General features: G+C 51.4%; 8 protein-coding genes across 8 annotated transcripts; 4 read left to right on the forward strand and 4 right to left on the reverse strand.

Annotated features, from left to right (window-relative positions):
- Positions 1-643: 643 nt before the first annotated feature.
- On the reverse strand, positions 644-4626 carry M437DRAFT_70000 (uncharacterized protein; the record flags this gene model as incomplete). Its single annotated transcript, XM_041025390.1, has 5 exons — positions 644-1177; positions 1499-2461; positions 2514-2934; positions 3008-3204; positions 3388-4626. 5 exons carry the CDS (start codon positions 4624-4626, stop codon positions 644-646), a joined length of 3354 nt encoding a protein of 1117 aa, XP_040875510.1.
- A 952-nt stretch (positions 4627-5578) lies between these two features.
- M437DRAFT_17374 (RNAse P Rpr2/Rpp21 subunit domain protein) lies at positions 5579-6004 on the reverse strand (the record flags this gene model as incomplete). Its single annotated transcript, XM_041018901.1, has 1 exon — positions 5579-6004. A coding segment is annotated over one exon (426 nt), but the record flags the coding sequence as incomplete, so codon positions are not given.
- A 551-nt stretch (positions 6005-6555) lies between these two features.
- M437DRAFT_79030 (tRNAHis guanylyltransferase) lies at positions 6556-7896 on the forward strand (the record flags this gene model as incomplete). Its single annotated transcript, XM_041027090.1, has 6 exons — positions 6556-6569; positions 6637-6726; positions 6971-7320; positions 7381-7487; positions 7540-7644; positions 7693-7896. 6 exons carry the CDS (start codon positions 6556-6558, stop codon positions 7894-7896), a joined length of 870 nt encoding a protein of 289 aa, XP_040875504.1.
- An 873-nt stretch (positions 7897-8769) lies between these two features.
- On the forward strand, positions 8770-9662 carry M437DRAFT_21830 (uncharacterized protein; the record flags this gene model as incomplete). Its single annotated transcript, XM_041019027.1, has 2 exons — positions 8770-9496; positions 9550-9662. Coding segments are annotated over 2 exons (840 nt in total), but the record flags the coding sequence as incomplete, so codon positions are not given.
- Positions 9663-10402: 740 nt separating this feature from the next.
- Positions 10403-12591, forward strand: M437DRAFT_59380 (uncharacterized protein; the record flags this gene model as incomplete). The annotated part of the gene is made up of 2 exons (XM_041023568.1): positions 10403-10774; positions 10828-12591. The coding sequence occupies 2 exons, from the start codon at positions 10403-10405 to the stop codon at positions 12589-12591; spliced, it is 2136 nt and encodes a 711-aa protein (XP_040875506.1).
- A 113-nt stretch (positions 12592-12704) lies between these two features.
- On the forward strand, positions 12705-14368 carry M437DRAFT_79033 (uncharacterized protein; the record flags this gene model as incomplete). Its single annotated transcript, XM_041027091.1, has 2 exons — positions 12705-12726; positions 12960-14368. 2 exons carry the CDS (start codon positions 12705-12707, stop codon positions 14366-14368), a joined length of 1431 nt encoding a protein of 476 aa, XP_040875507.1.
- Positions 14369-14513: 145 nt separating this feature from the next.
- Positions 14514-15146, reverse strand: M437DRAFT_59328 (DUF1649-domain-containing protein; the record flags this gene model as incomplete). The annotated part of the gene is made up of 2 exons (XM_041023559.1): positions 14514-14701; positions 14753-15146. 2 exons carry the CDS (start codon positions 15144-15146, stop codon positions 14514-14516), a joined length of 582 nt encoding a protein of 193 aa, XP_040875508.1.
- A 944-nt stretch (positions 15147-16090) lies between these two features.
- Positions 16091-16822, reverse strand: M437DRAFT_59377 (uncharacterized protein; the record flags this gene model as incomplete). Its single annotated transcript, XM_041023566.1, has 1 exon — positions 16091-16822. The coding sequence occupies one exon, from the start codon at positions 16820-16822 to the stop codon at positions 16091-16093; it is 732 nt and encodes a 243-aa protein (XP_040875509.1).
- Positions 16823-18019: the final 1197 nt, after the last annotated feature.

The raw sequence follows: 18019 nt of genomic DNA on the forward strand, positions 1-18019 counted from the left end.
AGCATAGTAGATGCCGAACATCAGTGCTTGCATGACGCGAAGAACAAGGCTCACAGCTTCAGTGGTAGCCAGAAATGTTGAGAAGAACGACTAAGGGTACAAGAGGTAAGTCACAGGTTCATTCGTACGATGTAGATGTGCCAGTACTGGGGCATATCAGCCTGGAACAGATACAGTTCTGCCCAATGTGCCATCGACAGCAAGCATCTGAGCAGAACAGACTGGCGAGCATCCGCTTGTTTTGGTGCGGTCGAAGAAGCGAAAGGCGCGGCTGATGGCTTATGAAATGTCGGTGCCTACGGTTGCTCGACTTGTGAGAATTGACCAAGTGACAGTGATACGCCATCAGATCTTGATTGCAATTCACCTGAGCCTTTGAAGCAGCGCGCACATATTGGTGCTAATCATCTGCAAGCTCTGAAAACGTGGTGTCCAAACTTCTGCCACAGGATACTAGAGCTAGACATTGCGCATGATTGTCTGGACCTGTGAGGCCGAAGGAACGCAGTTGGAATATGATAGCATATTGTACCTGCAATGAACTGGTTCGCGCGCCGTCGTGTCTGTGATTGTTCCTGTAATTCTGTCTACATGGAATTGAAGGATGATGTGAGATATGTTTGGTATCATGAAATGTATACATTTATGCTTGAATGCCATCAGAGCCGTACAACACGGGCAAGACTGCCACCTGCCAGCCCATCAAAATCTGCAGACTCTCGGGTAGCTTGGCGTTCTCCTGTTCCAAGACCCGATAAAACAACTCCTCCAAAGATGGTGACAAGGTCAGCGTCTCTATCAACAGGTTGCCTGCTCGAAGCGTCTCAACATCCTGACCGCCTTCTCTTGCCTTGAACAAGACCTTCATGGCTTGCTTGGGCTCAGGACACTCAAGCGATGAGTAGGCTAGGTTCGTCGAGAACACCCAGATCTCGTGTGGCAGGGTTGGAAAGACAAATTTACGCACGCCCTGAGTCTCTATCGCTTGATGGAGGTAGCAGGAGAACCAATGTGCTGCGTCGTAAGAGCGTAAGGCGCCATTTTTCTGAGAGGATAGCGCAAGGTAGGGCTTCTGCAGGCGGATGCCTTCCGTTTGAGGGTCGCGATATCCCAGAATCGTATCACACTTCTTGCAATTGACTTGGTGGATGTCGTCGTTGTCCTTGAGTGACCGACCCTGCAAGACCCGTTAGTCCAGTCAAGACAAGTATGCGGTGGAGGCTGAAATGTGCCAATCTGATGTATCTAATCATGGCCAACGGCTCTGAGCTGAGACTTCGATACAGAGAGGTAAGTTGACATCAACACAGTGAGCGACCCGTCTAGCTAAGCCGAGGGTCTGCTCACCAGTCAAGTATCGGGCTTGATCTTGGGTTTTTGTATCGGAGCGGTATCTCATTGAGATGACGCAGAGTTCACAGAGCACTCCTTCTTGAAACCCGACGAGGAGAGGGGTAAAATAGACGGCGACAGGAAAAAAGAGAAATCCGTGACTTACCTCAACCGTACAATCGCCTTCAGACAGAAGGAAACTCATCACGTCAACAAGACCGACACCGGCCTGAGCTCTGAGCTTGTTACCAGCAGCATAACCCTTCTTAGCTGGAGCATCTTCGTGGCCATGGTCGGGTTCGTCAGGTTTATGGCAGTGCCATAGGTCCATCATTTCGGCCCAAGCTTCAGATGGCAAGTTCTTCCAGTCACGAATCTTGTCGCTTGATACAAGCGCATTGCAATGTTTGCAATGCACCCTCGTCTGTGAGTTGAGATACGTTGCGGACCAGAGAGCAATGGGTTCTTCTTCGCCGAAGAAGGGCTCAGCTGGTATGCGGTTTGCGCATTGCGATTCGCCTGTGTTTGGGAGCTGCAGATTTTGAGGCCCTTGGCCAGATATTCTGGCTGGCAGCGTAACATCGTGGGTGCGATTGTTGTGCTCGAGGATGAGTTTTGTGCGGTCGCTCGACAATGACAGGGCAGTGGTGTCATTTCTAGGGGTGTCCAGCACCGTAGTGACGGTCAGGGTTTTGATGTTTGGCAGAAATTCGGTATAAAGATTGGCCATGGCAGACGAATTGGACTCGTCTGACTTGGTCATGACAACATCCAGAGCCCTTCTTCCCAGCTCGACGGTATGTTCCAATGCGGCCAACTTTGCCATAGCGCTAATCAGGCTTGGATCCTGGCTTTCGACTCTAACCTTCTCTTTGACTCGTACTTGGGCGCCGCGATATGTGAAAACGTCTTCGGCCTCGTCGTGGGCAGGGGGTCGTGGACCAGCACCTAGTGCATGTGCAAGCCTGTCGCGAAGGCCAAAGCCAGTGAACGAGGGACCACCCCCACCCAACGGTGTTGAGGATCCGGTGCTGGAGGCAGGTTCGAGGGTGCGGACGTGGAGAAGCAGAGCAGCGTCTGAAATGCTCAGATGAAAGGAGAGGTTCGGTGGAGGTGGGGGATCAAAGATCTGTGAATTGCGTTAGCTCAAGGCGACGTGTACTGTCAGACATGTCGATGACCTTGTCGTCGAGTGGATCAGATGCCCAAGTCTTGTCAGCTTCAGAGGCAGCAGGATCAGCTTTGAGGACAGCTTTGGCGTCGCGGATGTTTTCGTGCAGCAAGGTCAATTGGCCCGAGATGAAATTTGCGTCGCGCTTGTCGCCAGTCCATGTAGTAGCATCGACGACATCCAAACTCGAATTGATCAAAGTCCTGACTTCAGCGATTTGTTTCAGTCTCAAAGCAGGGGCCGAGGGCGAAGTGGAGATGGAGAGCTTGTAGCTCGTCTGGCCGCGCGGAGGGGGTAACGAGGCGAGGCGTAGCTGGACGTCACCTTTGGTGATGTTGGAGCCATTGCGGGTGATGAAACCTTTGACGGCCTCGCTTCGGTGTGAAGAGACGACTAAAGTGCTGCCTTGATCTCGTGGTGCCAGTAGGGCGCTACAATCTTCAAGGCCGGATTTCAAGCTCGACAGAGTTTCTTGGAGAGCGTCGAGCAGCCACGACAGCTCACGTTGTCGCGTTTCGTCTGCTCGTCGAGCGAGGCTTCGCGTCGAGACGTCTGGCAACGGCGGCCATAATATTGTTGACATGATGGCATTCACAGCATCGTCGCTCTCGTTGCTGGTCGAGCTTCGGCGTGTGCCCCAGAATCACGTGTGAACGATCTGCCAAACCAAGTTCCGACTCATCAAGGTGTTCCCCTACAAACTGACAAACTTTAAGATCAGACTTTCACGTAGCTCATGGCCGTATGTGTCACTGCAAGGAACAGGCTCAACGCAACATACTTTTCTCGTAAATATTCAGTTCTATGCGCCATTCTAATCATCATCAAAAACATGCTTATTGCTGCTGAGCAAACTCCTCCAACCACTTTGCAAGCTTCTCCACCTTTTCCACGCTGACGGCGTTGTAGTTGCTGATTCTGCAACCACCAACACTGCGGTGACCCTTGCAGCCAAGCAGCAGCCTGTCGTTAGCTCCAGCCAGGAACTTCTTTTCCTTGTCGTCTCTGTCCTCCTCGCTGCCGATGCGGAAGCAGATGTTCATCTTGCTGCGAACTGTCTTGTCCGGCACTACATGATATACTGGGTATTTGTCGAGAATACCGTACAGTAATGAAGCCTTGTGCTCCGACTCGGTTTGTTGTGTAGCGATCTTGGGTCCAGAGGTCGAGGCCTTGGAGATCAGAGACTGCATCACCTGCCCGGCAATCCAAACGTCGAAGATGGGAAGTGTGTTGTAGAGGGAGTTGTTCTTTGCGATTGTGGGCCAGTCAAGAACCACGGGTCCAACAGGCAAGTTGAGTTTGCGGAGGAGATCGGGCTTAGCGAGCTGAGTGAGGAGAGAGTTCTTGATGATGGCAATGGTGATTCCTGTTGTGCCGACGTTCTTTTGTGCACCACCGAAGATGGCAGAGTATCTCTTGACGTCAACCTTGCGGCTGAGGAAGTTGGACGACATGTCGGCAATGACTTGGTACTTGTCCGAGTCGATATTGGGGAAGGCAGGGAACTCAACACCGTCGACCGTCTCATTATCACAGAAGTAGACCATACCGCTGTGGGCGGGGTTGGAGGTCAATGACCACGAGGACTCGCTGGGAATGGTGCCAAATTTGCCATTGTTTGCCTTGCGGCTGTCAACAGCGACATTGACGTGGTTTGCGCCGACGAGTCTGGCAGCTTCTTGACTGGCCTTCAATGACCAGCTACCAGTGACCAGATAGTCCAGCTTGAACTCGTCGTCGACAGCCTTTCTCAAAGCCTCGAAAACCTTTGTCTCATCCTCCTCTCCAAGCTCTTTCACAATCTGCTGTCTTCTCTTCTCCACCCAGAGGGCAGTCATGTGGTACACAGAGGCACTGAACTCGCCTGAACCTCCGCCCTGTAGGAAAATGATCTGGTAGCCATCAGGGCCTTCTTGGGTGGGAATATCGAGCAACTGGGCCAGTGCCGACTTTGTGTCTTCGAGGATCTTTGCTGCGTCGCCTGAACGGTGTGAGATTTCTGTGATGCCGATGCCGGAGTCGTTGTAGTTGAGGAGGACTTGGGAGGCCTTTTCCAATACCGCTGTGGGCAGAGGAGCAGGACCGGCGCCGAAATATGCTGTTGCTTCGCGGGAAGGCATGTTGCGTGTACTGGGACGGAAGGGACGTGCAAGGAGAGAATTGAAGAGCTAGAGCTGTTTCCAATTGACTCACTCGGCGGCTTGAGTCATGGTCAAATTTCTGGAACACGATGACGAACTGACGCCAAGCGATTAGATGCCCCATCAAAGATTCAACTTTTTGGCTTCACCGCCTTCATACCGATACACGATGCATGGTATTGCTTGGGAAGCACATTGATAGTTGATCGATCGGAGCTTGTCATTACGGCCACGATCAATCGATAGGAGTGCAAATGAATTCTTCATGGCATGTGAAGCAGCAGCACTCAGCAGACAGCTCATATTGAACCCCGAGCTGTAGGAAGCGGCATCCAACCCTCGAGCAATGGCATGTATCCTCGCAATCGTGTTCTTCTTCAGTGCCCGGCCGAAAACAACCAGCAAACACCAATGAAGAATGACAATGTTCTAGCTTTTTAAGACCAGAGGGCGGAGTTATCGCTGTCCGTCTCACATCTTGTAGTTCTGGCATCTCTTCTAACGATGTGATTCCCGAAGATCTAACAGCCCAGCCGACCTGCGAAGAAACGACAAGGCCTTGGACCATGTTCGTGTCTTGGACACCGGAGCAGTCGATTCTTCCTGACAGGCAGACCTCTAGACTTGAGTAAGGAGAAGGGACGAGCGAAAGGCCCACACGCTTCGTTTATGCAAGAGAGTGTTGTGATAATGGATGATGCAGCAAGAGCGAAGACCTAAACGTGTCTTTGGTCGCCGTCAATGGATCTGGCCAGGCACAAGAAAAAAAGTTGTGTATGGTCTTCTCAAACGGGCAGAGACCGGGCAAGACAGCCCAAGAAGGCGGCGGAGCGAGCTCCAAAGAGCGCTGGTGTCTGGTCAAAATTGAGAAAGTTCAGCCGTTGACCATCTCGACTTCAGCGGTCTGTTTCTCTTTCTCCGCAAGTGCAGCTTTGCGTTCTGCCTTTCTCTTTTGACGTGTGGCGCCAACCGGGAACCTCTTTTCGGCATGACAGTTTTGGCACTGGATGACCAGGACGTCGGCGCAAGACTTCTTTCCAGCCCTGCTCTTGTTCTCGATGTGCGCCTTCGAAGTCGTGTCTGGCGCAAGAGGAGTGCTGCAAACTTTGCAGATCGAGCGCTTCATGTCATGAGACAGACGAATCTGAGCTTTTTGAGAAACGGCCTGGAGTTGGGCGGCGAGCAGAAGGGGCAGACCGTGCTGCTGCAATTTTGATTCGGCGCCTGATGAATCGCTCTTCGTCACGGGCTGTTGTTTAAGAGCAAGATGGGTCGCAGCTTGGTGCAAGTATGCGATGCGCGCGTGCAAGTGCTTGTTGGGCACGCTCCTCGTCTGATTGGCAGAACCCTTGGCCATTATGGTTGAGAGGGCATGTAGTGACCAACTGACTCTTTGTGGACGCTGCTTTGGGACAGAGCGACGAGACAGATGGTATGTGGATGGTAGCTCAAGGATGCGAGGCGTGAAATTGTGGAGAGTCGATGAGCGAGGATCGGAGGCGCTAAGGCCGAGGACAAGATCCAAATGTGGTGCAGCTCGGCAGTGTTATAGTCGGTGGGTGGGTTACGAGTTGCTCTGTTGAGTCGCAGACTCCGCGCGCTCGTTGATAGCAGCTGTAGAAGGGTGGGCGGTGAACGGCGTTCGTCGCTGTCAGTTTCGACGGTCGAGTGAGCGTGTCGCAGTGGTCTTGGAGGTAGCTGGCGTCGAGTCTACTCTCTGTGCGCTATTTTGGACCGGCTCGAGCTTGCGATGCGCGCTTCGCTTCTGAGGCTTGATGTCTGTCTGTTGGTATAGCTCACGATATTGCGCCGACTCTCTTTCGCAAGATTTGGTCGATGATCACGTGCGCGAAAGCACAGTTTCTGACGCCGAGAACTTTTACCCCCGATCACACAGCGACCGCCAACATGGCCAACAGCGAGTAAGTTTGCACTCTGCTGAGCGTGGCATATCTATACTTTTTGTAAGGAGCAAGACTGAAAAGGCAGGTTTGAATATGTGCGCAAGTTCGAAGAATGGGATGCCCTCGCCCCTAGTAATTGGATCGTCGTAAGAATCGATGGAAGAGGTTTCAGCAAGTAAGTCTTCTTTCGTGCTTCGTTTCTTCTTGTCCAGTTGCTTGAACGTTTCGGAAGAGTTGGGGCTGGTTCAATGCGGAAAAGGCTGAAGAGGAGGGTACGAAGGGGAGGGTAGAACGACACAGACGACAGAAGTCGTGTGTGGACGAGGTGAACGCAGCCTCGATATGAGGGCATGCCCTACCTTGTAACCAGAGACGACTTCTTTCTTGCATTGGGACAAATCATTGATGTCTTTTGCCAGATTCTCCAAACGACAAAGTTTCGCTAAGCCAAATGACCGTCGCGCCATAGACCTGATGAATGCCGCCGCTGTCGAAGTCGTCAAGCAATTTACCGACATTGTTATTGCCTACGGCCAATCAGACGAATACAGCTTTGTGCTTCATGAGGACTGCCAACTTTTCGAACGGCGAGCAGCAAAACTTGCAACGAGTATTTCGACAGCATTCTCTGTCGAATATTGTATGCAATGGGACAAGTATTTCCCGGGGCAAGCTCTGGAAAGGCCATTCCCGACATTCGACGGAAGATGTGTCTTGTATCCCAAAAAGAAAATTTTGAGGGATTACTTGAGTTGGCGGCAAGCTGATTGTGAGTCGTACTTCCTCAAGAAGCCGGCAAAGATGGGAGTTTGCTGATCAAGGGCGATAGGTCATGTTAACAACCTCTACAATACAACATTCTGGAATATGGTCAAGGGAAATCCGGCCACGGAGACACCACCCATGACTACCACAGAAGCCGAGCTAGCATTGAAGGCAAGCCTGACTGTAATGTCTGATCCGTCTCCTGCTTATACGAGACATACAGGGTACCTTTTCAGCAGACAAGAACGAGATTCTTTTCAAGAAATTCAACATCAACTACAATGCAGAAGATGAGATATGGAAGAAGGGCAGTGTCGTGTACAGAAAAGTATGGCTTTTCTTCCTCCATTCAGATTCGTGCTGACAAGCATTGCAGTTTGAAGACAAGCAAACGACCGAAGCAGCAACGTCGGGCAACCAAATCGTTAAGCCTGCGGATGATCATGAAAAGAAGAAGCCAAAGTCTAAAACACAATTGGAAAAAGAAAGGAAGAGGAAGCAAAAGGCTAGGGTTGTGGTTGAGCACGTCGACATTATCAAGGATAAATTCTGGCAGGAGAACCCATGGATTCTGGAGTAGAAAGAGTTCGCCATCTGAAGAGAAGGCACCAGGAAGAGCCAAGAAGCATCACATCTCAGCAGAATTCCTCACGCGCAGTGACCACGGTCCGAGCGTTCTGCTGCGATTGGACTGTCACTCTGTCTATTTCTGAGTCACGCAAGACCTGCTCGATTTGTTTTGCGGCATTATCGAGACCAGATGACGCTCTGGAGTTTGAAGCTGGCCATGAGGTGGCTCTGTTGATCGCAGGTGTAGCAGCACTGACAAAGCAAGCGTTAGGCCCGAGGCGATGTCAGAGACAAGCCGGGCTGGAGAACAATACTAAGCTGCAGCCAATTCAGCACCACTCGGAACCGACGCGCCCGCCCAATATCTGCATGTCGCAATAACTCGTCTCAAACACAAATCAACACTCTGCTAAAATCGAAACGATGTGTTCTGCTCGCACTTTCAAAGGCTATCGCCGCTTCAGGGTAAGCTCTGGTCGAGGTTCAAGACAGCCTGTCTAGGTTGCCCACCATTCTCTCTTTCTGCATTTGTCGCCGTTTCTTTGTATTGTTCTCCTCTAATGCTCTTGTCATCTGTTTCTGATTTTTCTCCTATCACCCTCTTGAGTATTGTTCAGGAACAATCATTTGCTAGCATCTTCTCGGAATCTCGTTGTTATTCTCTCTCATATTCTTTCTCGTTGAATCGTTGCTTGTAAGCTGTACCGACCGACTGTCAATCGTCTTTGGCCAGAACAACTCCCATCCATCTCCTTGCTCGATCCACTGCTCGTACAAGTCTTTCACGATCGCTCTTCCCATTTATACTTGATCCCTCAAATCGCCAGCCTCGTCACCGATGGATTTCTCTTCGGCAGAGCAGTTCTTCAACAAGTCCGCCGTCTACAACCAGCTTATCTCTGTCACAGATCGCCATGGCCAACAGAGCCAGTTCCCGTTGTGGTACGTCGACAATCTGATCGTGGATGCTGTCATTCATGGCATCATACCAGGAGTCCAGTTTGGTGCCAGCTTGATCCTCTTCCTCGTACTGGTCCTCCTCTCAAAGCACGACAAGCGACGCTCGCCAGTCTTCATCTTCAACACCACTGCCTTGTTCTTCAACATGATCTACGCCATTTTGCAATGTTGCATTGTTACCAGCAGTTGGTGGGACATCTATCCCATCTTGGTGGGTGACTACGGTGTGGTGACACCAGCAGCTCAGCGCTTGACGGTGGCTGTCGCGATCTTCGTCACGCTTGTCTCCTTGTGTATCGAGGTTTCTTTGGTCCTCCAGGTCCATGTGGTCAGCGTTACGCTACAAACATGGCAGAAGATGTCTATTCTGGCCATCTCTTCATTCGTGGCAGTCATATCCATGGGATTTCGTATCGCACAGTCAGTCGTGTCAGTGAGATGCAACAACAAAGCAGATGCTTTTTGCAGCGACACGACCTGGCTAGCCAAGGCGAAAGACATCAGCTTGACAGTGAGCATCTGTTTCTTCAGCGCAATTTTCTGTGCCAAGTTGGGTTGGTCTCTTCGCGAACGTCGCAAGCTAGGCATGAAGCAATTTGGCAGTATGCAAATCATCTGGATCGGTGGGTTTCAAACAATGTTCATTCCAGGTACGTTTGATCTTGATATTCAGATTTTTGCATCACAGCTGACACTCCGCAAGCAATCTTCTCGCTCATTCAGTTCATCAAGGCTGAGAACATTCCTAACATCGGCACAAACATACTCACGGCAACTTGCATCTCACTGCCATTGACATCAATCTGGGCTGCTGCCCACGCTTCATCGCCAACCAAGGCCGCCCGTGGGCCTGACTTCCACCGCAAGTTCCTCGTCGACTCGAGCACCAACGGCTCTACCCTTCGAAAGCCCAGCGAGACGGCTCAATGGTCGCCATCTCAGACGGCAACACAACCGACCGCAAGAGAAAGGCTAGGTGTGCTGAACAGTGTTGACAGCAAATCTGATGTCAGCAGCTGGACCAAGTTCAGCCCAGGCATCAGACAAAGCATTGGGGTCAGAGACGTGGATCGCGATTTGGAGATGCAGGAACTGAAAGAGAGGGACTGAGATCAGTAGCAAGCGACGTATGGGGACAACAGGCAATCACCAACTACCCGGCCATCGGCTGCACGTTCCAAGCAAGAATTCCTTGAAGAAGAAGAAAAAACATTTTGCAATAGATTAACAATGATATTAATTTTGTGTTGTGCAAAAATTAATTTATTCTTTTCCTTTGTCGCCTGGACCATGGACCATGCTGAACACGAGCTGTCGCGCAGAAGATGGTGAGCACGAGACTGTGCATAAATGCATAAACTATGTCAGAGGTGCATGTGAAAGTTGGTGGGAAAAAAGCCATTGTGACGTCAAGCTCGTGGGGTTGGCAGGGAACGGCGGCAGGGATCATAATTGCCTTTTCGTCATGCTGGCGCGTCCTCGATATTAATCAGAGCCTCTCCGCAAATCTGGTCTTGTGTTGATTCCCAGCAATCAATTGCAACCTTGCAATCATCATGTCAGAGTCAACGACAGGTACCGGGGTCGTCTACCGGGACCTGCACCCCATCAATCACCCTGTAGTGCAAGAAGAGATCCGCGAAACGTCCGCGACAACAGCGCCGACCACAAAACCGTCTACGACTACGTCCGCACCCGCAGCGTCCGAGGCCACCGTCACCGATGCCGCCCAGAACTTGACCGAAGAGCCCACGGCCAGTCACGCCCTTGCCCAAGCTGAAGTCGACGAGAAGGGTGTTGCACAACTCGACCATGGTGGAGACGTCAAGGACCTGGGTTGGAACGAACCTCCCTCCAAGATCCCTGCGCCTTTGGTCGGTGGTATGGACAATGAGGAGCTCTGGGTCTTAGTCCGTCGCTTCAACAAGGTGAGTACACAGCAGCTCTCGTATAGTAGTGGCGTTCGAGCTGACAAGAACAGCAAATGTACCACGTCAAGGAATATCCCTATCCCGTGCCTGGTAACCTCGACCTCAACATCGCCGACGAAGATGAGTTCTCGCCTGATAAGCTACGTGCCACCATTGAGCGCCTGTACATGACGGTCGGTCTGGGCATGATGGGCTTCGTCAAGCAGATCGGCCGTCTGAGATCATGGCGTGAACGCAACCGCACCGCCTACTTCTGCGCCGCATACTTTGTCGCCTGGCTACTCGACATGCTTGTCCCACTGTTCTCCATTACCCTCGTCGTTTTGATCGTCTACCCGCCCTCACGCGACGTCATGTTTCCTCCCGCCCCACTCGCTCTGGTTGATGCAAGTACCGGTGGAGTTCAAAAGCCAAAGGCCGGCGTGCTAGGCAGCACAGATACAGCAACAGGAGCCCCAGAACACTACAAGGGTGAGGCTGCCGAAGCAGAGGCCAGCAACTTTGTCAACAGCATCGCTTCGGTCGCTCTTGCGAGTGCCAGCGGTAAACACCCACAGACAGAACCTCCACCAGGACAAGCAGGCGTCGCGGACAGCATCCCTGATCCTACTTCGGTTGCCATTGGTGCCAGTTCTGCAAAGACCTCGGCCGAAGGAAAAGGAGTTGCGCCATCACACGACAAGACCAAGGTGCCCATGGAGACTGCCATGTGGAGCAAGATGAGGCCCGTCATGCATGGTCTTGCCGATGTGGCCGACACGTGGGAGCGTTTTGCCAATGCCCTTTCTCCTACACCACCTTTTCCCCGAGATCTCTACCGTCTGCGCCTGGCTGCTGTTGTCGTGCCCCTTGTCGCTGTCTCTCTTTTCACATCGGCCTACATGTTCACCAAGGGCGTGACTTTCGGCATTGGCTTTGGTTTCTTTGGCGATCCGGTTATTCAGCCTGGTTTGCGCTGGCTTAACCGCACCTTCCCTCACTGGCAGAAGTTGCTCGAGATCCGTAACACCTTGCTCAAGGGTGTTCCCACCAATGCTCAGCTTACTATCACTCTTCTCCGCATCGGCGAAGCCAACAAAGCTCCTCTCCCACCTCCACCTCACAACAAGGAACCCACACCAGAGGAGCCAGCTGAGATCACAGACGAGCACCTGCGCGCGGCTGGTTCCGACTGGCCTCTTAATGCGACCCAGGAAGAACTCGACGAAGCCATGGCTCACGACCCTACCACTGCTCACGAGACCTCCGGTGCCGATATCGATCACAGCAAGGATAGCAAGCATGGCAAAAAGGGCCACAAACTACTGGCGTTCTTCAAGGGCACTGTCAAAGGTACTGTTGAGACCGCACTTGGTGCTGACAAGCTCAAGGCAAAGGCAGGAAGCGAGCCTTCCAAGCAACGTCTCGGTGCTGTGCCGAAGACGAAGGACTACAGCGTTGATGGTCCAGTCGATTTTGCTTGCCGATACCACGGAAAGAAGGGTCACACCGTCATCTCAACCAGAACTACCATTCCTTCTGTGTCTTTTACACTGGACAAGAAGGTTGCTGAGATGGGATCGCTTGGGCGCGAGGAAGAATTGCATCCCATCTGGACCATTCCTATCGCTGACATCAAAGAATTGAAGAAGGTCGGCGGCCTCGGATGGAAGGCCAAGTTGGTTGTAGGCTGGGCGCTCGACCGTGAAGTTGCTGATGGTATGGAGATTGTGAGCAAGACTGGCGAAGCTTTCACCGTCACTGCGATGCCTTTGAGAGACGAGCTGTTTAACAGACTGGTCGCAATGGGCGGCCAAAAGTGGGAAGCTTGGTGAGAACGATATACGATGAATATATACCCATTAGAAGGAATGAAATTGCACGACATCAATGACACAAACCCGCGATTGAACTTGTATCTGAGCCAAGCTTGTGTGCAGTATCTGTGATGTGCCGGCATGTGCTGGACCGTGAGTCTAGTTTGAGTGAACATGATAACCTCCGTGTCATCTGAAGATCCGCAGTCTAGTGGAAACTTTCGTCCGTTCATACCTCGAGTCAAAAAGCATATTCAGGCACGCGGTGTAAGCCCCAGAATGGACGCCTGATGTATTAGTCAGCCGTCATGGCTCACACCATGATCTTCTGCATCTAGTAGATCTCTATACCTCACCTTTGTTTGTAAACAGAGCCAGCAGGGCAGAATGGCGCGTCACAGAAGAGCGACCTGTCAGAAAGCTTGAGACTCTCGATCATGAACGCTGCACAGCCCTACATAATCTGATCGTTGAGCTTGGCTGGACACAGCGAGGCTTCAAACTGAACGACCTCGACAAACGAACATGGTGGCAACGCTACGAGAGCGATGCGGCTCTCGCAAGCATATCTGCTCGTCTGCACCCCTCGGTCGTCTCATTCCTGAAAGCGGCATGGCATGGGTTCGCATTGGATGGATCGGAGCCAAATCACGATTTTCATCGATACGTCGTTGCTCTGGCTTCACCAGAACAGCTGTGGCAGAACGTCAACTATGCTGAAGATGAAGATGATTCGAACAAGCAGCGCTATCTTACCCTCTACATGGCAAATTGGGCTCTAGGGGCGAGCCATCCTCTGGGCCTTGTACTGGACCAAGAGAACGGCACATCCATGCAGCATATGTCGATTCATGATTCAGATGTCACAATGAACGGCCGTCAGTCCTGGCTTCCACTTGAACTCATTCTTGACGGTTTCATTGATATGATAGAACAAGGCAAGATCGTTGCTGTCGACGATGATTATGATGGCGAGCAAGAGCGTACGGAACCATGGATCATGCCTTCCTACTCAGAACGAGGCCTCAACGATACTCTTCAGGCATTTCGGTCCCTGGTCGATGCGATATGCGCTAGAATGCCAAATCAAACTCAGCACACGGAGAACGGCCTGATTGAACTTGTCACCGGTGGTAATCCAGAGAGTCTGCCCTCTAACAGTTTTGCGTACCGTTTCCTATCTCGAGCGAAAGTTCCTCCATTCATATACATCGCGCCAGGCCTGCGTATTGCAAACCATCAACCCTTCGCAGAAGTGCCGCTAGCAGAAACCTCGGCCGAACTGTTCCCACTACTACTCTTCACAAGCACTGAGCCTGCCCATCGAGAGACTCGCCGTGCGCCGTGGGGCCAAGACATATTCGAATCACCATTTCCGTACGAGTTTCATTCCATCTCGTCCTACCCAGCCGGTCTATACTTGACAGAAACAGAGCCTCAAAGCACGCATCCTTTCGAAGATGGTTGCAAACTAGTCCTGCCGTACACTCTGGGAAACAACATGTGTGCGCGAACCAGCGATGGGGCATTCATAGGAGAGAAAGTGCATTCTCGTGGGGACGTCAGTACAGCCGACATCGAGCCGAAGAGTACCGAGCTGTATCAGCTTGGGTACAATCATTTCATCGAGATGCACGATGTTCAACTCAAACATGTACTTTGGAAGTGGGTAAACATGATTGAATCAGGAAAGTGGAAAGTTGACGCGGGTGGAGTCGTGGGAGATATAGAGAAATGGAGGGAGGCAGATACAGAAGATGCATGGCAGGACTGTCAACTGCCATTGAGCTGGTAAATGTGCTCTGGCTGGCACGATCGAAGGTGGCAGGGCTACAAGCTAAGCACAACGAAATGCCTTCCCTGCTCCAGGCATTGACTGGAAGACATTTGTCGGCAAGAATTGTTCAAAACGGTATGTTAGGAAATTCCTTCAGTCTCTTCTAGAAAATGCCCATACGCTGGCCCCAGCCGTCGTTCTTAGGGTTGACAAGGATATGGTACGGGAAAGTGTTTGTGTCTTGAGTGGTGATGGGCGGGACGTGGTCTTTGTTCTGTTGGACGATATCGGTGATTTTCAGGACGGCGTTGCTCAGGGATCTTTCTATGGCTCTCCGGGAGGTAGTTGCTTCTAGATCAAGATGTCAGCTGTGGATGGAGGTCTTCAGACGAAGCGACCAACCTTGATGCGTGCGTGGAGAGGCGAGGGCAATGTTCAGCGTCCACGTCTCCCAGATCAAGTCCTCATCTTTGCCTCCGAACCAACCTTTCCTCCTTTTGCGTTCTCGTTCGCTGAACTGGACGACAATCTGGCCGCGGGTGTTCTGGTTCTGGTCGTTGGAATCGGCGTCGACCTGACGCACGAATTGGTCGACACGTTGTTCGACAAGAGTTTGGAGGTCGACGTCTTGGATCCAGGGTATAGGGATGTCCAGCACATCGTGCGACGAGGGCTCGAGGTTGGCAAAAATGCGATACCAAAAGATTGTGTGAAGAATGGCAGTGACGACGTCTTTGGCGTTGGCCTTGTCGGCAAAGACGTCGATGCTGAACGAAGCGACTCGGCGTTCTTCCATGCTGCTGCTGAAGGTATCGGATACTGCCTAGTTCATGTCGCGAGAAAGTCTGCTGGGTGGAACTTGTCCATGTCTTTATCGCAAAGACACAGTCCTGCTGTTGACGATGACTGGTTGCTGTGAGTGCAAGGAAGCTCCTGCTGATAACGCGCGCGATCGGGTGCAGACTGTGGGGAAGACGGGCCCGAGCTTACCGCGCACGTGCCCGACCAAAGACCCTTGGCCCCGAGTCTGCCACCACGACAATCCCGATCGAACAGAACGTCGGTCGACACAGATCGTCGGCGCATCTTCCGTCATATCAGCCGCTGAAGACATCTCCCAGTCCGTCTGACGTTCGCATCCCACTGCCGAAGGCCCTTTCTTGGCCAGTCTTCGCGGACAATCACTGTGACTGAGCTGTATGAAGAGGACCGGCTTGCGCAGTTGGCAGATGGGATACACGAACTGTGGAGAACCTCCCTCGCGTCCGTTTGTGTAAGCAATGATGGCCAGATTTGAATATGCTCTGAGAACAACAATGCCAAATCTTTCCGGCATCAACTGGCTCAATCATTTCGTGCAGCAAGTTTTCTTGATTCAGATCATTTGGAACTGCGAGGCACATTCCGAAATATAGATCGCTCGTCTTGAGCTTTTCCATGACACGAAGGTCGCGTGTAAGATTGCTCAGGCCAATTGCTCGAGTGGAAATGAACGTGACATCGCAATGGGCATTTGTCCAGACTTCGAGAGTGCTGTCGACCACGAACGATAAGCGTACATGTATAATTCAGAACACCAGGTTAGTTCAGTCAAGTCGCCGTTTCAAAAAACATTGCGTGAGAATCATCCGTTGGCAAGTGTGTGTCAAGCTGAGAGCATCACTTTCGTACGGCTCCTGATGCAAATCCTCTCTTGAAATTTGTGCATCAGATTCGAGGGATAGTGATATGGTGCAATCATTATTTCCATGGATATCCGATTACAGCTGGTGGTCGTCGATAGCTGATGGTATACCCATTGGAGTCTTGGAACAGCATGTAGTACTCGGTCATGACGCTGGGAAATGGACATTTGACCCAACCAACATTGTGTTTCGTCAAACCGTCAATCTCCTCATACACATTGGGATCCGGCTTTCGTCCTGCGAAGCGCGGATCCTCGTTGCGAGGCAGCCAGTTCTTGTCAATTACCTTGGCCCAGCCCTGGTTGTCCTTGTCGAAGTCAGGCGGTGGAGGGGCATCGTAAACGGCAGATTTGAGCGCTTCTGCATCCACTTGTACACAGTATCTGTATCGTGGAGAGCGCCCCATGCTCACGGGAGCTTCGTCGACTTGCCCAGGTTCTTGCTGTTCATGTCGGACTGCAGTCTCTGCCCAATCTCGAAAGTGTTGACGGATCGTTGCCGTGTTTACACCATCGAAGCGCTCCTTGTTATCGAAGACTGTCCAGGTCATCTTGTCAAGCACATCCTGGCCATTGCAGAACTCCATACTGTCTGTGGCCCAGAAGCGTAAGCGACGCATGAACTCGGTCCATGCGGCCTCGTCTTTGTAAGTCGTGCGATAGATTACATAGCCCCAGGTCCTGTGTCTATCAGCTTGGTATTGGGCCTCGATCCTGTCAGCAAAACTGGAGTTTGTGCTGATACGAGGATTTCGAGGTGAAGGATCTTGTGCCACAAAATTCCTCATGCGCTCCAGAAACGCCTCATGGCTCTTCGTGTCTTCAGCCATTGGTGTTGTATGCACAACGAAAGATTTGTGCTTTGAAAAAGCGATTCAACTTCTTGAGCGACACTCGATGACCGCGCCCCTTGACGCGATCCGTTGGCGAAAGATTCCCGACTACAGATGCTTTGACCATCTATGGTTGAGCGACACCAGGAATTCAAGGTTGGATGGAGATTGTCGTGAGTCGAAGTGGCTGACCGTGCCCGTGAGCAATTTGGAAAATGCCGTGTAGAGCAGAGAACCCCTGCCTTGCCAAGCTCTTGCAGCACCGCGTGCAGTCTAATCTATGTGCAACCACATTTTGGTTCATGACCACCAGATCTTCCTGCCCTGCCATTTGCGTCTGTCTGAACGCTACTGCATCAATGGTTTCTGTTTGTAATGTTGGATGTGGTACCAATTCTTGAGTGACGCAGTGTACCTAATCTTGTCGACAGTCAATCAAATGCCTCAGAGAAGAAGAACAGCGACATTCCAAGAGCTTCTGATCATGGAGCCAACCGGACCTCAAGGAAGCATGAGCGCTTCGTCATTCTTGCCATGTTTCTTCCGATCTTATCCTTGTTCGCCTGTTCAGATCACTTTTTTCGCTACCGATGATGTTTCCCGCAGTGCTTCTGGGGCGTGAATCGTTGAGATAGATGGCATCTGTCTGTATCTGCAGCCTGGCAGCACACGATATTCCTTGTCTAGTTCCTTCGAATGCTGCACACATCACACGGGGTGGAATAAATTCCCTATGGCAACATGCGGTCCACAACCACCATATCTCCCTGCCAGATAGTTGTGCGTATGTTTGCATCCTTCTTGACCACCCGTTTGTGGATCTTGCTGTTCATGATTCAGAAGGGGGCATCGGCTCTTGAGTGATGTGACATGCTCATTCTTGTAGACAAAATCTTCTGACCATTGATGCAAATGCCAGGAAACATGGACAATCCGTCATCTTCGTCGTGTCTTACCTTGAGCTTTTATCTATTCGTTTGTTTGAACCACTCCTTTGGTTGACAAGAACTTTGTCAACTAGTGCCAGATTTCGGCAGGTGAAGCATCGATGTAGGTAATATTTCTTCGTCTCTTCAGTCTAGTAGCACATAATTGCCCTTGTCCAGTATCTTTGGATAGAAATTCTCCAGAATCATTGGACGTTCTAAGCTT

Source organism: Aureobasidium melanogenum (assembly GCF_000721775.1).
Source record: "Aureobasidium melanogenum CBS 110374 unplaced genomic scaffold scaffold_32, whole genome shotgun sequence".
Lineage (NCBI taxonomy): Eukaryota > Fungi > Ascomycota > Dothideomycetes > Dothideales > Saccotheciaceae > Aureobasidium > Aureobasidium melanogenum.